The sequence below is a fragment of the Halichoerus grypus genome, chromosome 10 (genome assembly GCF_964656455.1).
Source record: "Halichoerus grypus chromosome 10, mHalGry1.hap1.1, whole genome shotgun sequence".
Lineage (NCBI taxonomy): Eukaryota > Metazoa > Chordata > Mammalia > Carnivora > Phocidae > Halichoerus > Halichoerus grypus.
This window is the reverse complement of record NC_135721.1, coordinates 116336116-116363806: the sequence shown is the minus strand read 5'-3', so window position 1 is coordinate 116363806 and position 27691 is coordinate 116336116. Positions and strand designations below refer to the sequence as shown.

Sequence of the window (27691 nt, the reverse complement as noted above, 5' to 3'; positions counted from 1 at the left end):
CAAGTCAGTTCCGGCAGAGAGCGAGGTGAGAAGCGCAGCGCGGCCGTCTCTCCCGGGGCCCTCCAGGCCCCCCGGCCTCAGGCCGGCGGGTGCACTGGGGGGCCCGGGGACAGGTCGCGGGCTCTGACCCGCAGAGACCCAGCGCCCTCGCCGCAGCCGTCCACCGGCCAGGCGCAGACTGTGAAGCAGCCGCGAGGCTCTCCCCACCCCCACCCCCACTCCCACCCCCACCTTGGCGCCGATGGCGGCGGCATCTCGGAGCCCAGACCTCGCCGGCTGCCCGCTCCCCTGGCCCAACTCTGCGGGCCGTGCGCGCAGCCCCCGCCCAGCCAGCGGGCACGCGGCTCCTTTGGACGTCGGGTGTGGCGGGGCGAGAAGAATGGCGGCCACTCGAATGCCGCGGACGGCCGTTGGGGCCTCCGAGGGCCTGAGAAGGCGGGTCTGCGTGGACGCAAGCTCGACCACCCTTGGGCCTTGGAGCCCCACAGATCTGGGCCCTGGGATGACCTGTCCGTCCCCATTGGACAAAACCTCACCTCCGGAGAACAGTGGACAGAGGCCCTAACGGGCCCGGAAGGTGAGCGAAGCCCCGGGCGACGACGGGCGGAACGGCTAACGGGCCATAGGCGGTTGGTCTTCGTTCTACCAGACGTTGACGTTGGAAGATCGAAATTACGTACCGCATTTGGCCAATAGGAAGACCACCCTTTGGGAAGATTTACTGGCCGTTTTTAGAAGGCCTGTGTATATAATATGAAAAAGCTGCTCTCAACTTTCCCCCCAACCTTTTAAAAGAAAACTTTTGCCACATCTAGGCCTTCTAGATGTAAAGAGGTTGCCGACATATGATAAAGTAGAGTTAGAAAAATCACACGTCTTGTAAATGCCTATTTGCTTTTTTAAAAAATCATAGACAAGTAATGTCTTTTGGAAATGACTTTGGAAATGGAATTGTTAGACGACTTCTAGAAGCGACATCAGGAGCGACACACGTCCACGTTTGTTCAGTGGGTAAGAGGACATGAAGTAGACGACCTTGAGGAGGAAGAAAAGAAGGTTCTGTGCCAGACTGGTCATATTTAGAAGACGTTTTCATACAACCATTGTTTTGTGTGTGCATTTTATTCCTCAACTACTGTATATATAGTTGACAATGCTAAGTACTTTTTTGAAATAGCTAGTCTTTCTAGATGTTCTGAAGTGCCTGATACATGTTAAAAATAGAGGTAGTAAAAAGACATTCTTGTAAATATCTTTTAACATTCATATGAAATGCTGTTTAATTTGGGGGGAATGGCCAAACCACCTCTTTGAATGGTACACATTGTGTTTGTGCACTGGTTCAGAGGAGGAGGGGGGAGAAGGAAGTGCAGAGAGCTCTGCCAGTGTGTTTATAGTGAGGGAAGATAAACCATTGTCCTTTATGTTCCTGCATTTGGTTTTACTTAGCTGTGTATGTATATAGTGTATATACTGGACAAATGAGTCCTAATTTTCAACATCTAGTCTTTCTAGATGTTAAAGAGGTTGCCAGTGTATGACAAAAATAGAATTAGTAAACTAATACATTGTGTGCATTTTGTGTTAAAATTCCTAGAAAGATTGTCTTCTGAAAATTTGAGCATTATAGCCCACTGGGTTGGTGGAGGAAGAAGAGGAGAGAAGGGTTCATCTTAGGCTAGAATGTTCATATTTTGAAGACACTTTCAGATTATAACTGTTACATGTGTGCAGTTTATTCAAGACTGCTGTGTATATAGTGGACACATCAAGTCCTTATTTAAAACATCTAGTCTGTCTAGATGTTTAGAAGTGCCCAACGTATGTTAAATGTAGAGGTAGTAAAATATCGCTTTGTAAATATCTTTTTCCTAAAATTCTAGGAAGTAACTGTCTTGGGGATGGAATTGTTAAACCACCTCTGAGCGGTATACTGTCATGTATCTTTGTTCAGTGGTTTGGAGGAGGTGGAAGGAAAAGAATTGCAAAAGGTAATAGGCTAGTGTGTTCCTGTTTGCACATTTTCAGACAAAACCATTTTTTTGTATGTTCTGTGCATTTTGTTTTGCTGTGTATATAGTGTATATAATGGCCAAGTGAGTCCTACTAGTTTTGCAACATCTAGATGTTATATAATCTCTAGATGTTAAAAGAGGTTGCCAGTGTATGACAAAATAGTAAAATTAGCACATTCTGTACACATTGTGTTGAATTTCAAAGGAAAGCTTTTCTGCTGTAAATGACTTGGATATGAATTTGTTCAACCACCTTTAAGCATTACACATGCCTATACTTGTCTACTGGATTGGTGGTGGAGAGAAGGAAGTGAGGGAATAGTTTAGGCCAAAATGGTGGTCATATTTAGAAGGTACCTCAGATTATACCCATTGTTAGGTGTGTGCAATTTTATTTAGCAGTGCTGTTGTGTACATAGTGGACAAGTACTTATATGAAATATCTAGTCTTTCTAGATATTTAGAAATGCTTGATGTATTTTAAAGTAGAAGTAGAGTCACGCTTGTAAATAGCTTTTAAAAACTGATGGGAAATACTATCTTTGGAAATGGAATTGCTAAACCACCTCTCTGAACAATATACTTGTTCAGTGGTTTGAGGGAGGTGGGAGGGAAGAAATTGCAAAAGATGCTTTGCTAGTCTATGCTAGGAAATTTCAGCTTATCCATTGCCCTATATGTTACGTGCATTTAACTTGACTGTATATATTGTATATATACTGGACAAATAGGTCCTAATTTTATAATATCTAGTCTCTAGATATTGAAGAGGTTGCCAATGTATGACAAAAGTAGAGTTAGTAAACTAACACATTTTGTACACTTTGTGTTAAAATTCATTGAAAGGCTGTCTTCTGAAAAGGACCTTTAGAGATGACATTGTAGTCACATCTAAGTAACACGTGCCTGTCTGCACTCATCCGCTGGGTTGGTGGTAGAGAGGAGTTGTGAGAAATGAAGGGTTCTAGACTAGAATGTTCCCATGCAGAAGACACTTTCAGATATAACCCATGGTTACATGTGTGTAGTTTATTCAACACTACTATGTATATAGTGGACAAACTTAAGTCCTTATTTGAAACATCTAGCCTTTCTAGATGTTTAGAAGTGCACAAAGTATGTTAAAAGTAGAGGTAGTAAAATAACACATTTTGTAGATAATCCTTTTGTTAAAATTCATATGAAATACTGTCTTTTGAAAATGGAATGATCAAAGTGATCAAACCACCTCTCAGAGCAGTACACATTATATGATATTTGTGCTGGTTCAGGGAGGAAGGAGAAGAAAGGGCAAAGGGCTTTATACCAGTATGTTTATAGTTAGGCAGGATTAACCATTGTCCTGTACATCTGCATTTTGTTTTACTTAGCTGTGTATATAGTGTATATAAAGGACAAATGAGTCCTAATTTACAACATCTAGTCTTTCTAGATGTTAAAGAGGTTGCCAGTGTATGACAAAAATAGAGTAGTAAACTAATACATTGTGTACACTTTGTGTTTAAATTCATAGGAAAGACTATTCTGAAAACAACTAGAGGAAGTGAAATTGTTAAAATCCCCTCTAAGCATTACAGATGCTTATACTTTCCACTAGGTTGATAAGAGATGAGAAGAGGAAGGGTTCTAGGCCAGAATGTTCTTTCAGTGCTACTATATTATGTAGTGGGCAAATTTTTAAATAACTCCTTACTTGAAACATCTAGTGTTCTGGATGTTTGAAAGTGAACAACATGTTGGAAGTAGAGAATTAGAGTAACAACACCCTTTAAGTATTGTTAATTTACAGGAATGTCTGTATTTGGGGAATGGAATTGTTAAACTTGATGTCTTGGAGAGTATGCTGAGTGTTCACTGGGTTCACTGGGGGACGGGGACGGGGACAGGGACAGGGCCAGGGCCAGGGAAGGAAGTGAGGAGAGAAGGGTTCTGTGCCCGTGAGTCTTTAAAGTTCCGTATGTGCATTTTAGTTAATATTGCTGTGTGTCAAAGGATAAACAAGTCCTAATGCCCGAAGTATATTAAAAGTAGAGGTAGTAAAATAATCCCTTTATGAATGCCCTTTTGTTAGTTTTTAGGAAGGACTGTTTTGGGAGTGTCTGTTAATCCACCTCTGAGAGCTAGATGTAGTCCTATACTTAGTCATTAAAATGGTGGAGGGAGCAAAGGAGGGGTGAAGGGAAGGGCTTTTTGCTAGTATCTCCACACCGTTGTAGGTTATAACCATAGGTCTGTATGGGCATTTTTATTAAGTACCTGTGTTTGTTGTGGACAAGTTTCATTATTTTGTAACATCTAAGCTTTTTGGATGTCCTGAGGTGACAATGTATGATAAAATGTACAGCTAATGCATTAACCAATTTATAAGTTTCTTTTTGTTATCATTGATAGGAAAGAAGCATCTTGGACGTGGAATTGTTAAGCTGTCTCTGAGAAATGTCAGGACTTTACTAAGTTGGCAGCAGAGGGGCAGAAGGAAGTATAGAGGGAGAGATGTATGCAGATGTGTTCATATTTACATTGTAATAATAACTGTTAATGTGTGTGCGTCTCTTTGGCTGTACTATAGGAATAAACTGATTCAATGGAAACGTACCTCCTTGCTAATATTTGAATAGTATAGATTGGATAATGAATTCTTTTTAGAAGCATTGTACGTTGTGTACTCTTACTTTGTCTCAGTTTTAATTGAACATTAAGGGAATGCGGTATTTTAATTGTAACTCTGCCAGTATCTTTATCTAGAGGCCTGTTGCCATTTTTGTCTTTTATGAAATTTTTGTAGCCAAGAAAGGCAGGATTACATTTTTTTTTTCTTTCAGATGGAGTTGGTGTAGTGTATTCTTGGTTATCAAAATACTCAAAGTTTGGGGACTTTGAAATGGTAAATATTCATGGTGATAAAAAAGCATGATACATAACTGTACAATCTTAATTACATTAAAATACTTACTTAGTAGATACACACATGGGACCTAGAAGTCAAACTGTAAACTGCTTGTGATTATGGATGACTTTGTTCTTTGCTTCTTGTGTTTTTCAGTTTCCTTTTATGCACATGTTAACTTTTAAAAAATAAATTTTTAAAAACCTACATGGAGCCTCCATTGCTTGCAAAGTCCTCACACTCCCTGGAACTACAGTGTTCGCACCCTTCAGGCCGAGACTCAGGTCTCTGACACCTTCCTCTGTTGCTTAGACATTAGCCCACCTCGGTGCCCTGCTGTCTTTCCAGGTAACCTCACACTTTGGTGATTCCAACTTTGCTCAAGCTATTCCTTCTGCCGACAGTGCCCTTTCCACATTTTTTCACTTGGCAAAATCATTCTCCATTACCCAACTCCATTTTTAACTTCTATACAGACTTGCTATGAGAACCTGACACCCTAGAATTACGGCGCCAGAACCAAATGTCAGAAGTTAGGCCCTTACCCTTGCAGCCCCTACTTGGGTCTCCTATATGGAACCACTTGGACCATCCTGGACGTCCACTGGATGGAACTCACACCATGCTTGACATGGTGGGGGCTTACCAAATGACTTAAATACAAAGGGGACAAAAGCTCAGCTTTTCAGACTAGTAAGGTGTCACTGCTAATAGGCACTGCTCGAGTAGTGGGGGCTCCCCAGGCCATAGCTGACCAAACCAGAGGGTGCAGGTCAGATAGAGCATCCCCCAACCCCAAATCAGACACACAAAACATTTCTCTCATGGTAAATACCTGAAGGATTCTTACTCCCAGCTTGAGGTGATGCTCAAGAGACTGGCCTCCAAATGTGGGAAGGAGCATTTCTAGTGTTTCCCTGGGTGATGCTGATCTAACCCAAGTGGGCTTGGAACCAGGGAGGGCAGGTAGAACAGACCCTTCCCATTGCCTTCAGGATCAGGCCTGAACTCCATCTTCTGTCGTCCCTGTGGGATAGGTGTTAGCTGACTGAGATGGACTTCAGGAAGACACACGTGCACTTGGGACTACTCGTCTGAGTCTGCAAGCCCCAAATCCACCAGAGCTGGAGCTAAAAGCTGAAGCTCTCCTCTGCAATTTAATGTGGATTCACCCGTAAAGGCTTCCAGGGGGGAAAGGGTCATAAAAAGCTGAGAGAAGAGGTTAGGTCTCAAGCAGTCTTGGACCTCTAGAGCAAAGCTATCCCTCAGTGGACAGAGGAGGAAAGTGAAGTCCAGAGGGGACAGGCCCCACTGGGAGCACACCTCATTGCTGGCAATATGTATTGCCAGGGAAAGAGAACTGCATCGGAGTCAAAGGCCTCCGTTCTTGTCTAAGCTCTCTCACTAACTGGGGAACACTGACCAGCGGATCCTCTTTGGGCCGCAGTCTCCTCATCTGTAAAGGAGGGGTCCGTTCTGGCTGGCTGATGAGGGGTGCCACTCTGGATCAGATGCTGGGCCTTTCAAAGCCGTAGACTTCATCAGCACCAGAGTCAGGGCCATTCTCTACTGAAAGGAACCAGAGTCCTTGGAGAAATGACTAATTCTAGGATTACATCGGGGGAAGTACAAGATCATCCAAGAATATCCTGTTCTGGCAGAAAATAAAGTGCTCAGAGAATGATAAGAGTGTGTCAAAATGATTGCTTCAAAATATAGAATGATAGTAACAGGTTCTGATGCACTGAATAAAAGAGGAAGCCATGAGTCCAATACTAATATAAATAAATGAATTAATGAAAAGAATGATAAGGAAGGAGATATTTACATAGTTCAATATCTCCTCACAAAATCCCTATCAAAACAATATGACATCATTGAGTGAAAAGGCATCAGCAGAGTGAAAAGGCAATCTGTGGAATGGAGAACATATTTACAAATCATGTATCTGAAAAGGGGTTAATATCTACAATATCTACCAACAACTCCGACAACAACAACAAAAAAATGGACAAAGGACTTGAATAGACATTTTTCCAAAGATGATATACAAGTGGCCAAAAAGCACATGAAAATTGTCCAACCTCATTAATCATTAGGGAGATGCAAATCAAAACCACAGTGAGATACTACCACACACCCATGAGGATGGCTAGGAACAGAAACCAGCATAACAAATGTTGACAAGGATGTGCAGAAATCGGAGCCCTCATGCACTGCTGGTGGGTGGGACCCAGGATGACAGTTTCTCAGAAAATCAAAACTAGAACTACCATGTGATTGCAGCAATCCCACTTCTGGATATATGTCCAAGAAAATTGAAAGCAAGTTCTCAAAGAGCTATCTGCACACCCATGTTCATAGCAGCACTATTCACAAAAGCCAAGAGGTGAAAGCAACCCAAATTTCCATCAACAGATGAATGGATAAGCAAAATGTGTATACATGCATGCAATGAATAGTATTCAGCCTTAAAAGGGAAGGCAATCTTATCACAACGTGGATGAACCTCGAGGACATGGTGCTAAGGGAAGTAAGGCAGTCACAAAAAGACAAATACTGTAGGATCCCACTTATCGGAGGTTATCTAAAGTAGTCAAATTCAGAGACAGAAAATAGAATGGTGGTTACCAGGAGCTGGTGGGACAGGGAAAAGGGAGTCGTTTAATGGGTACTGAGTTTCAAATTTGCAAGATGAAATCGTTCTGAAGATCTCTTTCACAACAATGTAAATATACTTAACACTACTGAACTACTCACCCAAAAATGGTTAAGATGGTAAATCTAATGTTTTTTTTTTTTACAACATACATACATATGTACATAATTTTTAAAATAAAAAGGGAATAAGTATCGAAAGTGACTTTACAGTGGAGACACCATTTCAATCCAATAATCAAAGTTATCCCCAGCAATGGGCCAAACAAATCTTGCGCCACCAGATAGCATCCAATAAGAAGAACACAGCCTCACTGCTATGATTCCTGCCAAAGATGCATAACCTAAATCTAATCATGAGAAAACATCAAACTGACCCACACTGAAAGACATACTATAAAGTAACTGGTCTATATAATCTTTGAAAGTGTCTCCGTGATCCATTTTCTTCTCGATTCTGATTTTTTCTTGGGGATGGGGAGGATTTCGAAGTTGAAGAACGGGTGGGGGGCAAAACAGAAGACACAGAGGGTCGGGGGCCCTGCACAGCCCTGGGGTTGGGGGCAGGCTGGACGCCCACACACCAGACCCCTCAAAGTTTACAAATGATAGCAGTGAAGCTCCAGAAAGGGAAGGAGCCTGGCTAAAAGTCACACAGCACATCTCTCGATGGGCTGCTTTCCCACAGCTACGTCCACAGGCCTCAAGCCCACAACCTCCAGCAGCCATGAAAAACCCATGTTCTAGCTTTGGTGCTGCTTCTCAGCCACCTGGAAACTACTCATCCCCATTGTCGGCTCTGAACCAGTGGTTACAAATTCTGCAACTCAGCACCCTTGGGCTGAAGCCCTTTAAATCCCCACATAGCAGAAAGGCCTCATGGTGAACTGGCCTCTGGTGGCTCCGTGGGAGTTGTCAAGGGACCCGTGTCACCCCTGAGATTGTCCATAACCAAAGGTAAGATTCTTCCATGAGTTACATAAAGGGAATGGAGGATTTAAAGAATGCTTTTGCTTCCAACCCCGAGATGTGATCCTAAACACTTTCCTATCACAAACTCTGGCATTATCTCCTGTGTTTATTTTTCAAATGCGTTTTTCCATTTTCCCCAAACAGTGGAAGCTGTTAGGGCTGGGGCTCTATTTTGGGCTCGAGGGGCCTGGGTGTGCCTCTGCAAGTATGACTATGCTTTATTTACATATGGAAAAGCATTCCAGAGGGCGGTTATATTCTCTCTAACACAGTTCCAGGGTTGTGGGTACTGAATCCTGAAAACAGGTGGCTTGTTTGGGAGAGATGAGTAACGCGGCATAACGGCGCACGGGCAGCCACGCTGCTCGCCTAGGAGGGCACCGGCTGTGGAGAAAGCACATGCATTTCCTGCAACCGCGGCCTGGTAGCTGAGTGAGCTTGGACGAGGCCTTTGCCACACCAGCCCTGAGGCTCCCCGTCTGTCAAGTGAGGATAATGCCAGGAAATGTTTTCAGGACAAGTGATCGCCTCTCTAGAGTGCCTCACACAATGCCTGGCACGCACTGGGCACTCAGTACCTGAACCTGGGCCCTTCCCCTGGTGGTGGACCCCTGTGGGCTTCCAGAAGCTTGCATCTGTGCCCAGGTGGGCAATAAGGAGCACTGAAAGCAGTTGGTTGCTAACACTGTGCTCCTTCTAATCCAGCACCCTCCCCTCACCCTCACTCAGGAAGGCCTTTAGCACTGGTTAGGAAGACTTAGCCTTCCAAAGCCTCAGTTTCCTACTCCACCGAAGGGGAGAGAGAGTCTCTGGTTGGCCAAACTGATCTCAGTCAAAAAAGGCGCTAATAACATCCAACGTGTACTGAGCACTCACTGGGAACCAGGAACTTCACAGGTGCAGCCCAAATATACCTGCGGGCCCATTCTCTGCTTGGTTACTGAATTCAAAGAAACAGCAGTACTGCCCAAAACCGTAATTAAGAGCCATTCAAAAGTTTACTTGGTTTCTTCAAGAAAATACCAAAGGAAAACATATCCTCAATGCACAGAAAAGCCCTTTGAAAATCTCTTTACATTTCTCATTCTCAAATTCTCTCTGCTAAATGGTGGCTTCAGAAAAAGCTCCGCTCTTCCTCTGCTCCCCTCAAGACTCCACAGTCTCTCTCCCCACACAGCGCCCTCACTCCAGGGTTGCCCTTCTAGTTGACTTCCTCACCCGCCATGTCCGTCCTCCTATTCTGGAAGCTTCTCTCACTTCCCAGGAAGTGGGACCAGGGGTCGGGGTGGATAAAATCCTACATCTTGCTGTACATGTAGCACCTCCTTTTTCTTTCTTTTTTTAACTTTTCTTTCCGGTTCATGTACCATCTCTTTTAATCCTCAACAGCCATTACGTGGTAGAGCTGGGATCTTAACCCAAAGGTCATCAGCCTCTGTAGTCAGATGCTTAGCAAGACGGCTGTCACAGAATAAGCACTCAATAAAAAGTTTCTCACCTCTTCACACTGGTCATGTCATGTCTGCTCAAGAACCTTCAAGGATTCCTCATTCCCTAGAGTAGGGGTCAGCAAACGAGGCCACAGGCCAAATCTGGCCGACCACCTTTTTTTGTTTGTTTGTTTTTGTAAATAAAGTTTTGTTGGAACAGTAAAGTTGCTTTCACCCAACAGAATTGGATAGTTACAACAGAAATCGTATGGCCTGAAAAACCTGAACTATTTATTATTTGGCCCTTTACAGAGTTTGCTGACCCCTGGTCTAGAGAATAAGAGGGAACAGAGGCTGCCTCTTATCCTCCTTTGGATCTGCTATGAAGCAAGTATAAACAAAAGTAAATAAACTTCAAATAAGTGAACAAGCTGTCCATACCATCATCTTGGAGCCACAGCCCTAAATGCAGAGAGACCCCTAAATACAGTCAGACACCCCAATTTACCTAGTCCCCAAACAGTGCCACCTCGTCCCTGTAGGTCACAGACAGCCCCTTCTGACCTGCCGCAGACATCCCAGACTCCTTGGCCATCCAGAGCTATCAGAGAAGTCAGAGATGATTAAGTCCTCTACTTCTCTACTCTTTAATGTCCACACCCTCTTCTGATAGAAAAATTCCATACTCCTCCTTTTTTGCTGTGCAACATAGTTTTCTTTTAAATTCAACAAGCAGGGACACTGGGGTGGCTCAGTAGGTTAAGCAGCTGACTCTTGGTTTCAGCTCAGGTCATGATCTCAGGGTCCTGGGATCGAGGCCCACATCGGGCTCCACGCTCAGCCAGGGGAGTCTGCTTCTCCCTCTCCCTCTGCCCCTCCCCCTGCTCACGCTCTCTCTCAAATAAATAAGTAAATCTTTAAAAAAAATAAATTCAACAAACAAAATGATAATGTTGAATGTGCTTTACAAACTGTACTCACCTCTCATGAAGACCATTGATCTTGTCCAATTTGCTCACTTTGCCACTGGGGAAACAGGGGCAGGTACAGGGCTCAAGAGGGTCCAGTGGCATAGAATCAGAGCCTGGCTCTCCAGAGCTCCCGAGGCCCAGCTCAGCGCTCAGGTGTTCCTCCTAACCTGCTCCTTGCCAGGTGGGGTAGGTGAATGTGTGGGGTGGGGAACGATGGGTGGAGGAAGGCTCCTGTCTTCCCTGGCAGCCCCAGGCCAGGCTCACGTGCTGCTGTGGCCTCTACCAGCCCCCCCCCCCCAGTGCTCTCAAAGCTAAACCATGGAATTTCCCAAGGGAGAGAGGTGATTTGGCCCAGTGCTACCGACAAAGAGAGTCGGCCCAAGTCACTAACAGGCAGCCACAGGTTCGGGACCCCCCAGAGGGGCCAAGGAGCCCTCAGTAAGTCCAACCTACCACCTCCTTATCTCTGGCCTGCCTCTTCTCTCTCGGGCTGCTAGCTCTCCATCCTTGGTACCCAGGACACCTGCTCCTGTCACTCTGCCCATCTGTCTCTCTGGCTCCTTATACCTCCCCCCTTGCCCCCACCCGTCAGGCCTCCTCCAGTCTCTGGCAACGCCCTGTCAGAGGGGCTCGCTGAGCACTGGCAAACCAGCAGCCTGGAGGCCCAACACAGCCCACATCTATGTTTTGTTTGCCTAACACAGTATTTTAAAAACAATTTGAATTAGTTTCTCACATTTAAAAACCAGTAGGAATCATCTAAAATATTGGGTTTCTTAGTTCTCTTGAAAAATCTAAAGACTGGCAGTACCGGGCCTGCATTATTTCCTGGCATGGCATTGAATGAGGATACGGAGCAGTTGCTCCATCTGGATGGGGAATGTGTGTACCAGTCCCCACCACTGCCTGCTGCCTTCCCAGTCCTTCTGACGCACTCTTTACATGACCTGCCTGGCCTCCGGAAGGCAGTTGAGTTTGCAACCCCAGTCTTGCTCACTTTGATCTGAGCCCCTCTGTACCTCCCATCCGTCTCACCAGAGAAGACCCTCCCACCCTGAGACCACCCCCAGGGCTTAACCCATCCACACCCAGCCTCCTGACCATCCACTCACTCAAGCCCCACAAGTATCAGGGGAGAGAGTGCCCCAGCTGCCACCCCCAAACATCTCTCCAGACCCACAGCCCCCAGGAGCCCTGACACTGAACCCCGCAACTCCCATGGTGGTCGCTCAGGAAACAGGGTGACAACCCAACATCTTTTATTGGGTCTAAACAAGGACTCCTGCATTCTTATACTGAGGCAGGAGTTCTTGGATTTTATATCGGGGTGCTGTGATGGCTTCGACGATCCTCAATGGGGGGAGGTACTTCTGGGGTGCCATGAAAACGGGATGACAAGGTTTAGTCTCCTTGTTGAAGCTGCACAAATCCAGAATCAGAGACTTGGGGCTGTAGATCGCCTTCTTCTTGGGCCGGATCGGGGTGAACGGTGGGCGCTGACGAGGCTTCACCAACAGCCGCAGTAGGTCCTTCCGAAAGCTATCCCAGCTGTTCTGCTGAAGGAACTTCCGGCACAGATCGTCATCACTAAAGGCGAGGGGTAGATGCTGAGTTTCCCACACCAGCCCCTCCTTTCCCCCTGCCCCTCCAGTCTTGCCTCCTGCCACTCTTCCAATTCCTCAACACAGTGTGCTCTGTCCCACCTGGGTACCTCTGCCCAGACTCCTCTCTGCCTCCTCTGCCTTTCCACACCTTCTTCCCCTAGAACCGCGCTGCTCTGTGCGGTGGCCACGAGCCACATGTGGCCACTGAGTGCCTGTGGTGTGGCCAGTCTGAATTAGAGATGTGCTGTGAGTTTAAAATACACACCAGATTTCAAAGACTTAGAGCAAAAACAAATATAGAGACTCTCATTAATAACATTTGTGTTGATTACATGTTGAAATGATAATATTTGAGACACACTGAATTCAATAAAATATATTTTAAAAAGCAATTTCACTCATTTCTTTTTACTTCTTTTTTTTATTAACATGTAATGTATTATTTGTTTCAGGGGTACAGGTCTGTGATTCATCAGTCTTTTTACTTCTTATAATGTGGCTACTAAAAAGTTAAATTATATAGGTAACCATTTATCCATCAAGGAAACGTAAGGCAAAGCCACAATGAGATACCGCTTATGCCCACTAGGATGGCTATAATTAAAAAGACATAAAAATGTGTAATGAGGTGGAGATATTAAAACAAGGGTTTTGGTACACTGCTGATGGGAAAGTAAACTGGTGCGGCCACTTTGGATAAGAGTCTGGCAGTTCCTCAGAAGGTTAAACAGAGTTAACTTACAACCTAGCAATTTTACTCCTAGGTATATGCCCAAGAGAAACGAAAACCTATGTCCACGCAAAGCCTTGCACAAGAATGTTCATAGCAGCGTTATTCATCATGGCCAATAAGTGGAAACAACCCAAACTTCCATCCACTGACGAATGGATAAAATGTGATATATACATGCAACGGAATATCATTTGACACTAAAAAGTAATGAAGTCAGGGTGCCTGGGTGGCTCAGTTGGTTAAGCATCGACTCTTGGTTTCGGCTCAGGTCATGATCTCAGGGTTGTGAGGTCAAGTTCCGTGTTGGGCTCCTCACTCAGCATGGAGTCTGCTTAAGATTCTCGCTCTCTCTCCCTTCCTTCCTCCCTCCCTCTCTCTCTCTCTCAAATAAATAAATAAAATCTTAAAAAAAAAAAAAAAAGGAATGAAGTACATACTACAACATGGATAAAACTTGAAAACACTATGCTAAGAAGCCAGTCACAAAAGACGACACATTTTATGATCCTATTTATGTGAAATGTCCTGAACAAGCAAATCTATGGAGACGGAAAGTAGATTGGTGGCTGCCTTGGACTGGTCTTGGTGCCCTGGCTCTATTCCGTCCCCTACCCCAGCAGGAGCTCCGGAGGGTGGGGAACGTGGGGGAGGGGAGCGGGCTCAGCACTCATTGGCTTAGTTCCTTCTGAGACCACAGCAAGGGAAGGGCGTGTTCCATTTCCACTGACTTGCCTGTGCTCTCACCTAAGGAAGCAAGCCTAATAAGTCGCTAACGAATTAGAACATTCTTCAGAAAAAAAAAAAGAACATTCTTCTGGCAACATTATATTGACCAGGGCAGGGTCAACTTTGGTCCACAGAGATCAACTTAATAGAAAATCCAGAGGTCAGAACGGGCTAAAGTCAGCTCCTCTCAGCTTAGTGGTGATTATGTGCACCTCTCAACCCCGTGTGTTCAGTGACATCAGGTTGGTAGGTGGAAATTGGCCATGGTGGGAATATGTACACCACAGAAATCAGTAAGCCCTTCAAATCGGGCTTCCCCGCCATCCACCTCCCAGAGAGCTGGTTGTTAAACATTCACCAGCACGCCACTGTATAGTCTCCACTTAGAAAATTCCACTAACTCCCAATTTCTTCCATTAAAAAAAAACAAAAAAACAAAAAAACCGGCAACACCTAACTCTGACTTAGCACTTACCACGTGCCCAGCATTTACTTGTTAACCCATTTAATCCTTACAACTACCCATTTCACAAACATGGACACTGGGGTTCAAAGATGCTTACAGGACTCACCAAAACCTAGGAGGGGGCAAGCGTGTGATTACAGATTCTTAGGGGCGCTTTTTTTGGGGGGGACTCAGTCCAAGTTCAGACATACAAGAGTCCATGTCGCCTCCTGATGCTGATGGTCATATTGATTTCTAGTTAATTTTTTCACAAATGGGGTCACTCTTCTAAAGGTCTCAGCTTGCTGCAGGGCTTTCACTTCCAATCTCTGCCTCACGTGAACTGAAAGTTTCATCTGTCCCCGCAGGCTATAAAAACTTCAGCCCATGGGGCACCTGGGTGGCTCAGTCGTTAGGCGTCTGCCTTCGGCTCAGGTCATGATCCCAGGGTCCTGGGACCGAGCCCCGCATCGGGCTGCCTGCTCCGCGGGAAGCCTGCCTCTCCCTCTCCCACTCCCCCTGCTTGTGTTCCCTCTCTGGCTGTCTTTCTCTCTGTCAAATAAATTAAAAAAAAAAAAAACTTCAGCCCATGATGGCCTTAATCCCCGGCCCAGCCCACACCCACCGGGCAATCCCACACTAGATCTTTTAGGTTCTCCTTCATTTTGGCCCTCGGAGATTTCCCTTCTCTCTTGGGAATTCAGCTGTTGGTTCCATTCTGCGTGGCGTGCTTTGCACGGGAGAGACCTCAGCTTCTCCAGCTCATAGCATTTGCAGGACAGGTGTCACTGTCACTGAGTGTGTGATCTTCAGGATGTCACGTCCTCTTCCCTGGGCTTCACAATCCTCAATTAAAACATGGAGGAATTGAGCTAGATAATGGATATGTTTTCTGCCTGCTTTAGCAGTCTAGAAGCCATGAGTTCAATAGTGAATGGATAAGCCGGAATTCTATCTGTCAGCACTGTGGACCATTGCAGCCGAGTGCTGACCGAGAGGCACAGATGCTGAGGGCTCAAGCATCTGCCGCCCTCAGGCCTATAGAAACCTCTTCTGAATTTTAATTCAACAGGCATTAACTGATACCCATCATGTGCCAGGCATCATTTGAGGTTCTAAGGCTCCTAAAATACTTTTTTTTTTAAGATTTTATTTATTTGAGAGAGAGCGAGCTTGAGCAGCAGGGAGGGGCAGAGGGAGAGGGAGAAGCAGACTCCCTGCTGAGCAAGTGGGGGGGGCATGGGGCTCCATCCCAGGACCCTAAGATCATGACCTGAGCCGAAGGCAGATGTTTAACCAACTGAGCCACCCAGGTGCCCCGACACTGAAAGGTTTTATGCAGGAGTTTAACATGGCCAGATCTGGGTTTTAGCAAGAGCACAGATAACAGAAAGGATCTAGTGGGGAGGAGATTGAGGCAGGGGGCCCAGTGGTAAGACCAGGGGTCTAGGCTAGGGGTCCCAAAGTGGGGGTGTAGGGTCATGTCATCTAGTGAGGTGAACAAGATCCACTGGGGTGTGTGAAAAAAATACAGGACATCATTTATATTCATCTTTGTCTTATTCTTCTAAAGATCTATTTTGGTATGTCCATAATGTATATTTTAGCACAGCAATATATGTATGTAATAATAATAAATTAACATATGTTATTCATATTTACATAAATTCTAGGGGGTATATACTCAAACACTTCTTAGTAATAACAGTGTGAGATCAAAATAGTTTTACAACCACTGGTCCAGTTAACTTTTACATTAAAAAATAGGTTTTTTTGACATTATAGAAGTATTCACTCTGGAAAATTTGAAAACCAGGGAAAAGTAAAAAGAAATATTTTGATCGAATCTTTCAAGATATTTTATTTTTTTAATTATAAAAGTAATATCATCATTACCAAACATTTGGAGAATAAAGGAAAAAAGGAATGCCACTCTCCTGACAACAACTTTTTTTTTAGGGGGGGAGGCGGTGGGGAGGGGCAGAGGGAGAGAGGGGGAGAGAGGGAGAGAGAGAGAGAGAGAATCTTAAGCAGACTCCACTCCCAGCACGGAGCCCGACACAGGGCTCGATATCACAACCCTGAGATCATGACCTGAGCTGAAATCAAGAGTCAACACTCAACCAACTGAGCCATCCAGGCACCCCCTGACAACAGCTTTTAAAAAGTATTTCTTTTCGCCAAACTATGGAGAGCGCCCAAATGCCCATTGACTGATGAATGGATGAAGAAGATGTGGAGTGGATATATGTATGGAATATTACTCAATCAGCAAAAAGAATGAAATCTTGCCATTTGCAGCGACATGGATGGAACTAGAGTGTATCATGCTAAGTGAAGTAAGTCAGTCAGAGAAAGACAAATACCATATGATCTCACTCATAGGTGGGAATTTAACAAAGAAAACAGATAAACATATGGGAAGGGGGGAGAAAAGGAGAGAGGGAAACAAACCATAAGAAACTCTTTAACATTAGAGAACAAACTGAGGGTTGATGGAGGGAGGTGGGTGGGGGATGGGCTCCATGGGGGATGGGTATGAAGGAGGACACTTGTTGTGATGAATCACTGAATTCTACTCCAGAAACCAATATTTCACTGTAAGTTAACTAAGTAAAAGTTAAACTAAAGAAAGAAAGTATTTATTTTCTTCCCTCATTATAAAAGCAATGCACACACACAGCAAAAACAATATGAGAGGAATACATAACAATAACCAGGAAGTACATTTTAGTCTCACCTTCTAGACAGAATGACTCTTACAAATTTTCAACATCACAGATGTCATCGCTTTTGTTTATTTCCTTCTAGGTTTTTCTCTTGTGTTTTACAAAGGCATAGCCATAGAATATATACAATTTTGCATCCTTTTCGTGTATCATTATATCACCTATTTTACCCTACTGCTACAGAGTCATTAAACTTACAATTTTTTTAATACAACAGTTATGCTCTATCAAAGAAACACACCACAATTTCTAAACTATCTCCTTAGTGTGACACGTGTGGGTGGTGGTGGTAGTGGTTTTTCTCTCTATCATGAATATGGCTGCTATGAACATCTCAGCGCATGTAGCTATTCCCATAATTTAATTACATAAATTCAAAGGTAGACCTTTACTTCAAAGGGTATAGCCCTTGTAACATAATACTAAAATTATTATCAAAAGGATTGAGACAATTTAAGGGATACCAGCAACTACCGGTTTCATTCCCCCCTTCTCAGCATTAGGTATTAGCACTTTTTTTCTTTCTTTAACTAAAACAATAGGTGAAAATTTGTTTTATTCGGTCTGGTGGGATGTATGCACATTTCCAGCACTGACCTGGGGTAGTTGACCTTGAACCTGGACAACTTCTCTGTTACCTCGCTGTCGATCAGTTCACAGAATTTTTCTTTCCTCACCCGTATCATCTCAGCTCCCAGGCTCACGAGGATCAAGGGCCGCATGTCACGTTGGTTCTCCGGGAGGAGGATCTGGTGAAGGCCCTGGGGAACAGAAAGTTCCAGAAAGTTTGACCTCAGAGACTGTCCACTTCTACCAGCAGATTATCTAGATAGGAAAAACGAGGCCCCAGACAGACGGTGAATCCATCTGGGGGTCATTCTGCAAGTGATGGGGAGAAGGTCAGGGCTCCTTCTGCTACATGACATCAAAGGCCTCTGACGGTTGGGATTAGAAGAGCCTGTAAGGAAGGCACTTTGTCCGTGTCCTACCTCCATGCAGGCTTTCCAAGAATCACACTCTTCAGGGTACAGCTTTTCACAAGGTTTTCCCCATGTCCAATCTCGACTCTTGTGCCAAGTAAAGCCAATTTTCTCCTCCTCATGCAGTGACAGAATTCCAACAGCGAGTCTTCCTCTTCTAAATCTTCCCTTCCGCAGCCACCACACCCTCCCTCATCCTCTCTGCAGGTCTCTGCTCACGTGACCCCACTGGGCCTCAGTTACCTTCTCTGTCCCTCACAGACCTCAGGGGTCACTGGCCTCCTCTCTGCAGCTCAGTTACTCCTCTGGCTCCCTGGCCATGATGATGATGATGATATGACAGCAATATTTATTGAGCATTCGCTACATCCCAGGCCCTCTTGCTGCTGCCGTGGGTATAACTCATTTGACACCATCACGGTCCCCCATGAGGTGGGTCCTATTGTTATCCTCATTTTACAGAGGATGCTGCTGAGATTGAGAAACTTGTCCAACATCACATAGCATGGAAGCAATAAAGCTAGCATTTGAGCCCAGGGGATCTGTCTTCGGAGTCCATGCTTTTAACCACTATACTCTGAGGAAACTGAGGCACAAAGAGGTTAAGTAACTTGCCCAAGGACAGAAAGAGGTGGAGGCAGGATTTGAACCCAGCGATCTGTTCAGGGCTCCACTGAGGGCAGCACCGTTGGCAGGTACCCTCATCCACCTGCAACCCATCCCACACACACCAGCCAGTCAGGGCCCTTTTCTGCCTAAGCCCTTCAAATATCTTCCCATAGCACGCAGGATAAATGAGAACTCCTCATTGTGGCCCCAAGGCCTGGGCTATCTCAACTTTGCCTGGCTCTCCAGCCTGGCCTCATGTCACCCTGCCTTGTTTACTCTGTTCCAGCCATGCTGCCCTCCCTTCCAGTCCCCTTGACACACCAAGCTCCTTCTGGCCTCAGGTTTTGAGCTTACTCTTCCTTGGTCTGCAACACACTTCCCCCAGGTCGTCCCCAACTTGTTCTTTTCACCATTCAGGTCTCAGCTTAAACATCACCTCCTCAGAGCTGGCTTCCTTGATTGTTCCATTTAAGAAGCCTGCCCCACAATCCAGCTTTCTCTTCCATTCCCAACAGCAGTTTGCACTATTTTATGTGTTTGCTAATTTATCTGTTTATTGCCTGTCCCCAGACTAGATCATAAGCCCCATGAGGGCTGGAAGAATGTCAGTTTACTTACCCACACTGGCATTTTGGGCCATGCTCAAGAACTCTCTGCTAAATGAATACTCAAATGGGGTAACAGAACATTCGAATTAGCAGCTCACCCAGGTGAATTTCCTCATTTTCTGATGAGGACACAGATTCAGAGAGGTCAAGTGATTTGCTCAAGGCCACACAGCTGTCTAATTAGAACCAAAATGAAGATAAGGACCCCCTGACCTTGACCCCAATCTGTCATATCCCTTCTGCCCTGCCCATGGCTACGGCTTGCCCAGTCTGAGGCCTCGGTCGGCCTGTTCCCTGGAGAAGCTGGTTCCCTTACACCTCCTGGCTCAAAACAGAGGCTCTTCTCCAGGCCCCAACCTCTGATGTTCCCAAGACTGACCCAGCTTCATACTCCTGCTGCCCACGTTAGGCAACTGTGATCTACGTGAATACAGGCGCAGCTGTCACCATTCTCTCTCCGACAAATGAAGTCAGGGAGACCAGAGTCTTACCGAAGACACATTAGGGAGACCTCCACAGGCATTTTCATCAAGAGTCATGCTAACACATATTGGGGGCGGGGGGCCTTCTCTGTGCTGGGCCCTGCGTGACGAACGAGGCAGCGGGTCTTTGTTCCGAGCCCTCACCCAAAGCCTTCTAGGCCTTCCTAGAGAATCAAGGCCAAGGTCCCTATTCCCGCACAGCAGGCCCTTGACAACACGGTCCCTGCTGCTCTTGCGCCATATTGCACCGCCTGCCCTGCCGTCACCGTCTGCCCAACCAGACAACGCCGTTCCGCCCTCCGGTGCCCTCATTCGGCTCGGGGTGCCCAGCATCCCCAGCTGCTCTGCCTGGCGGTGTGAGGCTGCATTCACAGGCCAGCGCCTGGCCTCAGGAGCCCCGTGTTCAGTTCTGAGTGCCTTACCTGGAGGCACTAACTGCCCTGAAGGAATGGAGGATGTTCTGACCGAATGAGAAAATAATTAACGGGGCACTGGCACTGTGCCTGGCTCCCGAAATGTTGAATGGAAAACAAAGTGGCATTCTTTAAATATCTAAGGGGCCATCATGTGGCTAGGAAGCTGATTTCTTCTGTTTTGTTCTTGGGGTGGGGGCGGGAGGTTGGGGGAGGAGCTAGTTAAAAGTTGCAGGAGGCAGAGTTTTGCTGAAAAAAAGGAAGAGCTTCCTAAGAGCTTGGAAATATTCCATCAGCCTCGAGGGAGGGCCGGGCCAGGGGCTGGGGCTCCCACCCAGTACTGGCTGGCCTTCCTGCCTCTGAAGACTCCCAGTCCCGAGGGGCAGGAGCATTAAGAGCCCACCACAGCAGGGGGTGACAGGCATATGAGGGGGACCCTGGAGATGCTGTAACTGAGGAACAGTGTTGAGGGCACGGCAAGGGAGCAGCTCTCTGGACTATGACGACCACATCCTGGATGATGACCACACATGGGGCTTCAGAAGACAGCCCCTCCCCGGGGCAGGTGGAGGACCACCTGCTGCCCAGCTCCCACAGTGATGAACTCATGGTCAAACTTGTTTCATCCATGCATTCCCCGCCCTTCCAACTATTGGATAATTTTTTTTTTTTAAGTAGGCTCCATGCTCAGCGTGGAGCCCAACATGGGGCTTGAATTCATGACCCTGAGATCAAGACCTGAGCTGAGATTAAGAGTTGGGCATTTAACCAACTGAACCACTAGGCACCCCGGATAATTATGTTTTTTAATAGACTTTATTTTTTAAAACAATTTTAGACTTAGAAAAATTGAGAAGATAGTACAGAGTTCCCATATAATCCCATACAGTTTCCTCTGTTATTGGCATCTCACATTAGTAGGATACTTTTGCTATGATTAATGAACCAATATCAATATATTATTATTATTGTTAACTCAGGTCAAGGAGTTATTTAGATTTCCTCTTTTAGCCTAACATCCTTTTCCTGTTCCATGATCCTATCCAAAACACATATTCATTTATTCTCTTATCTCCTTAGGCTCCTCTTGGCTGGGCAGTTTCTCAGATTGACCTTGTTTATGATGACCCTGATAGCTATTGAGGAGTACTGGTCAGGAATTTTGAATGACACCCGGCAATTTGGTCCCATGATTAGACTGGGGTTGTGGATTATTGGGAAGAGAACCACAGAGGTAAAGTGTCATTCTCATCACATCATACCCCATTTCATCATATTAAGGGACATACTATCAACACACTTTAACTGCGGCTGTTGGCCTTGATCACCTGGCTACGGTGGGGTTTCTCAGGTTCCTCCACCGTAAAGTTACTCTTTCCCCCCCCCCCTTTCTGTACTGTACTCTTTAGAAGGAAGTCACTATGTGCAGCCCGCACCTAAGGAGCGGGGTTTATACATCCTCTCCTTTAGGATGTATGTAAATTATTTGGAATTCTTCTGCATGGGAGATTTGTCTCTTCTCCCCTATTTATTAATTTGTTCATTATTTATTCATTATACAGTATGTTCTCAGAGATGTTTACTATATACTTTGAGTTATAATCGAATACGATTTTATTTTGTTGCTCAAATTGTTCTAGCTTTAGCTACTGGGAGCTCTTCCAGTTGGCACCTGTGTCCCTTTGATATGCCTGCCTCCATCAATGTAGGGTTTTTTCCCCCAATACTTCCTTACTCCATGGCACTACAAAACGCTCCAGGCTCATCTTGTCTATTTCCTGCCCTAGACCTAGAATCAATCATTTTCCAAGGAGCCCTTGTTCCTCTTATTGAAGAATGGTATTAGAAATCAAGATCCAGAGGAGCCTGGGTGGCTCAGTTGGTTAACCATCTGCCTTTGGCTCAGGTCATGATCCCAGCGTCCTGGGATTGAGCCCCGCATCGGGCTCCCTGCTCAGTGGAGTCTGCTTCTCCCTCTCCCTCTCCCCCTGCTTGTGCTCTCTCTCTCTCTCTCTGTGTCAAATAAATAAATAAAAATTTTAAAATAAGAAACCAAGATCCAGGTGCTAGGTTTGCTCATTGCTATTGGAGTGTTGTTTCTTTTAGGCCCTGTCAGTTGACAGAGCAAAAGATAGATGTTGAGACACATATCTATAAATATCTCCACGTGTGACCACCCGTATTTATATTAAGCTAAAAAGGAGTTCATACAGATGTCTTCAACGAATCCATTACCACATGGATCATTCTAGCCTCCTCCTTGCTTATCTGCAAATTTCTACTCCAGTGATGAGAAACCTGGCTGCCGTCACCTGCCATTCATTTACTGAATTGATCCATTTCAGTACACGTGTATTGCAGTATCAGAACTGTTAAGCATACACCCATGGGTAACGACGTTATCAGCTAGAATACAGTGCTCATGGGCAGTTCCTTCAGCTTTCAGTCTCAGGGACCCCAGCTGCCTCCAGCGTTACATGGGTCAGCCCTTTTTCTCCCACCCTCTTCACTGAGATCGTTTCATACATTTGTAGTATCATTAGATGCTCTTGTCATAGTCTGCATTCCCTCCTGGGATCCCCTGCCTCCTAAATGACTTTTTTTTTTTTTTTTTTTTACAAATTGCGTACATTAAGGTTCATTCTTTGTGCTATAAAGTTCTGTGAGTCTTGTCAAATGCTTAAGGGTTTGTCTCTTCCATTACAGCATCATACAGAATAATTTTACTCTCCTAAAAATCCTCTGTGCTTTACCTATTTATCCCTCCTCCCGAACTCCAAACCTCTGGCAACCACTGATCACTATCTCTATAGTTATGCCTTTTCCAGAATGTCATATAATTGGAATATACAATACTTAATCTTCATATTGGCTTCTTTCACTTAAAATATTCATTTAAGTTTCCTCCATGTCGTTTCTTAGCTTGATAGTTCATTTCTTCTTATTGATGAATTGTTCATTGTTTGGATTTACCAGTTGGTTTATATTCGCTTTTCCATGTAAATTTTAGAATCACTTTGTCAATATCCACAAAATAACTTTCTGGGATTTTGGCTGGGATTATGTTGAATCTATACATCAAGTTGGGAAGAACTAACATGTTAACAATAGAATCTTCCAATCCATGAACATAGAATATTTCCCCATTTTTTTAAATCTTCTTTGAATTCTTTTATTATAATTTTTTAAAAGATTTTATTTGAGGGCGCCTGCGTGGCTCAGTTGGTTAAGCGACTGCCTTCGGCTCAGGTCATGATCCTGGAGTCCCGGGATCGAGTCCCGCATCAGGCTCCCTGCTCAGCAGGGATTCTGCTTCTCCCTCTGACCCTCCCCCCTCTCATGCTCTCTCTATCTCATTCTCTCTCTCAAATAAATAAATAAAATCTTTAAAAAAACTTTATTTTATTTTTTATTTTTACTTAAATAAAATATTTATTTTATTTATTATACTTATTTTATTTTATTTAATAAATTATTTATTTAATTATTTAGATTTATTTATTTATTTATTTGAGAGAGAGAGGCTGCACGCAAGCATGGGGGAGGGGCAGAGGGAGAGGGAGAAGCAGATTCCCCGCTGAGCAGGGAGCCTGATGTGGGGCTTCATCCCAGGACCCTGAGACCATGACCTGAGTGGAAGGCGGGTGCTTAACCGACTGAGCCACCCAGGGGCCCCGTGAATTCTTTCATTATAATTATCAGTTTTCTGCATGTGGATCCTGAACATACTTTGTTAGATTTATACCTAAGCATTTCATTTTTGGTGCTATTGTAAAGGGTATTGTGTTTTTATTTCAAATTCCAATGTTCATTGCCTTATACCCTGTGATCTTGCTATAATAATTTATTCACTTCAGGAGGGTTTTGTTTTGTTTTGTTTTTTGATTCTTTGAAGTTGTCTACATAGACAATCAAACAACTGCAAACAAGACAGCTTTATTTCTTTCTTCCCAAATGTTTTATTTCCTTTTCTTGTCTTAAGGCACTAGCGAGGTCTTCTAGTACAATGTTGAACAAGAGTAATGAGAGGGTACATCCTTGCCTTGTTCCTGGATTATTTTAAAGCAAGTCCCAGATGTCATATCATTTTATCTGTATTTTGATATGTATCTCCTAAATATAAGGACTCTTAAAAAACATAACCATGGTACTGTTATCATATCTTAAAAAATCAATAATATTCCTTAATATCACCAAATATAGAGTGGGATGTTTTTAAACCTTTCCTGTTACTACTTAACACTCCCAGCCTGCCATGTTACACACTCTATCATGAACGAGGCTCTCTGTACACTCACCACAGTTTCTCCTTCCTCCACAGTGTGGATCTTGATGTAGGCGCCCACTGCAGCCTCCTCAGGGAGATCACCATACTTGGTACTGATCATGGAACATTCAAGCGAATGAGGATTCCCGGATCTGAAATTTGACAGCTTGTTAAGTCACACAGCCAGTTCCTGAGGCCCTGGACAGTCAGCCCCCACTCTGCTGCACAGTGAGACCTCACCTCCCTGGAGAACTCACACTGCCCCCGGAAAGTGAGAAAACTCAAATCAAGCTCTGGAAGAGATCATATCAGGAACTGGAGAAGTTTAATAGCGGGGAGGCTAGCAGAGAAAGAGATAGGACCCCCTTTAAACACTTGAAGGCTGTTATGTGGAAGAAGGGGCTGATGATCTCATGCAGCTGAGCCAGACCGGATGGATGAGAAGTCCAGGCTGGCTGACAGATGATCAACCTGAGGAAGACATTTCTAAGTCAGAGCTGTCCAATAATGGAAAAGACTGCTTTGAGCTAGAGTAAGCTCTGTGCCCCTGGGGACACAGCAGAGGTTGGGGCTCTCCTTCTTGGCAGAAAAGCAGAGAAGAAATGGCTTTGTTTGTTTATTTGTTTAAAAGACAGGTTTCCTTGGGCAGCCTGTAGATTCTGTATTTTGTTCATGTTGGAATTAATTTTACACAGGTGATCTTGTGCTTTCTTTGGTCTCAGGAGAGGTAGAAGGAAGAGACAGGCTATGCTATCTGGATTAGAGGCAGGGAAAAAATTATTTATCAGCTGAGAATATAGCTGATATATTCACCCAATTCATAAACTCACCCAACACATAAACAAGGCAGCCTATAATTCTCACCCCCCAGGACATGCCCAGCATGGTCTTTATTTTTCATTTCTGGGTCCAACCTGTCTCTTCTTCCTTACAGCAGAGAACCTGGGTCTGTGCCATCCCTACCTTCAGAAGAACTGGGACTGGGACTTCAAGCACTGGATCCCTTGGAAAGAATATCCATCAGAGGGAATAACAACTCAGAAGTCATGGGATCCTCCTTATGGAGGCCAGCAGGCTAGAAATGTTAATAGGCAAAGGACTTGAGTGTAGTGGTACTTGGGGCAACATGGAGATTGTGACACTGATGTTATTATTAGTATCATTGTGATATATATTTTTATTTATTTATTTATTTATTTATTTAAGAGAGAAAGAGAGCACGAGCTGGGTGAGGGGCAGAGGGAGAGCAGACTCCCTGCTGAGCAGGAAGCCCAATGCAGGGCTCAATCCCAGGACTCCAGGATCATGACCTGAGCGAAAGGCGGACACTTAACCAACTGAGCCACCCAGGTGCTCCTCATTGTGGTATTTTGATTTTACATTTAATGGGAGGGGGGAAGAGGTGTTATGTTGCTCTGGGTCCAGCATTGAGCTGCCTCTAGGCAGGTACCACTGAGTGTCCTTTCCTGCTCCTCAGCCTCTCTGGGTTGAGGCAAAAGCGCAGCCCTCAATGTGCATTCTCATTCCAGCCGTGACAGTCATACCAAATAAAAAGACTGAGCACTAATAAGCTGCTCAGGTTTGAATCCTGGCTTTGCCGCTTCCTACCTGTATGACCTCAAACAAGGAACTTAATCTCTCTCTGTAGCTTGGTTTTCTCACTTGAAAATGGGACTGATAACAGTACTTACCTCATAGAACTCCCGTGGAGGATTAAATTAGATAATCCAGGACCAGGAATAGAGTATTCCACAAGTGTTAGCTGTAACTACCATTATCTCATTTAATTGCTGGCTTACGACAACACCAAGACTTAACTACTATTATCTACAGACAAGGGAACTACAGCTTAGAGAGGTCAAGTCCCTGGTGCAAGGACACAGAGCTAAAATAAGTGGCCAAGCCAGCACTTGAACCTGGGTTGAACTGACTCCAAAGCCCAGACTCTTATCTCCTGCCTCCTTTACATGGGTAGAATTTTCTGAAGAGGCTCAGAGTCAAAAAGATCCAGGGACAAACAGAGTATCAGAGCCAGAAGATCTGCCCCTCCTTCTTCAGATGGATTCCCTGAGAAAAGAAGTAGCTGACTAGCTAAAATGTCTCTGTGGATTACAGGCAGAGAATGCTGCTCCTGGGTCTCAGGTCTAGGACTTCTCGAGTTTGCCCTCTGTCTACACCCCAACCTTTGGGGTGGAGCTGTGCCTGCTACCTCTGCCCCCTCCCCAGTATCCCTGACATTCTGTCCTTTCAAGTTATATCTCCCTTTTCAACCAGAATCTGAACGCTTCTATCTGCCAAGAGCTAAACTTACTTGATCTTCGGGCCCAGCATCTTTGGAAGAGTATTCCCTGAGGTGTTAATCCTCCTACTGAAGCTGGTCCCCTTTGGCTCCCAGGAGTTCTGGAGGTGCTTAAGTTTCAGAAAGCTAAAGTCCTGTACAGGATATGATTTGATCTGAAATTCCTTAAATCTCTCCACAGGAGAAGGTTCTGTTAGAGAAAGCACAGAAAAACACATTAATGGGTCTTTGCATATATGAGGTCTGTGCTGATGATGGAAGGTATACCCTACTCACCTGCCTGGCCAGTCTGGCCCATGGGGAAATAAAGGAAAATAGAAAACACTGTGCTTTCCATGTATTGTCCCTCTGCTCTGGAGCAGAGCCTTCACATATGTTACATCCACGTAAGTGTCACTGGCTCCATTTAAGAAATCAAATGAGCAGCAGAGTTTAAGTCACCCAGGAAATGGCTGAAGCTTGGATTTAACTCAAGTCTACCTGATATAAAGCTCATGACTTTCCACTAACAGATCATATGCATCTGGGATTGAGGACGGAGGCAAAAGTAAGAGATAAAGGAATGATGAGCCATAGAACCTTGGACGAGGTAATTTCCTGGAGCCCTCATAGGATTTTTTTTTTTTAATTTTATTATGTCCTCATAGGATTATTATAAGAATTATAGATTAAGGGGCACCTGGGTGGCTCAGTCAGTTAAGCCTCTGACTCTTGATTTCAGCTCAGGTCATGATCTCAAGGTCCTGGGATCAAGCCACACATCGGATTCCGCACTCAGCACGGAGTCTGCTTAAGACTGTCTCTCCCTCTCCCTTGGCCCCTCCCCTCCATGGGTGCATGTTCTCTCTCTGTCTCTCATAAAT

At 44.8% G+C, this 27691-nt stretch overlaps 1 protein-coding gene across 3 annotated transcripts in view; it reads right to left on the bottom strand.

The window, feature by feature from the left end:
* Positions 1–12178: 12178 nt before the first annotated feature.
* Positions 12179–27691, bottom strand: part of CNBD2 (cyclic nucleotide binding domain containing 2) — a 57906-nt gene continuing 42393 nt past the window's right edge. For all 3 annotated transcript variants that reach the window (XM_036111541.2, XM_036111568.2, XM_036111596.2), the window contains 4 exons: positions 26841–27018; positions 24561–24681; positions 17768–17931; positions 12179–12520 (listed from right to left, as the gene is read on the bottom strand). In XM_036111541.2, coding sequence (XP_035967434.2) covers positions 12202–12520; positions 17768–17931; positions 24561–24681; positions 26841–27018 — 782 coding nt within the window. In that variant the 3' untranslated portion in view covers positions 12179–12201. The remainder of the gene's footprint in view (positions 12521–17767; positions 17932–24560; positions 24682–26840; positions 27019–27691) is intronic.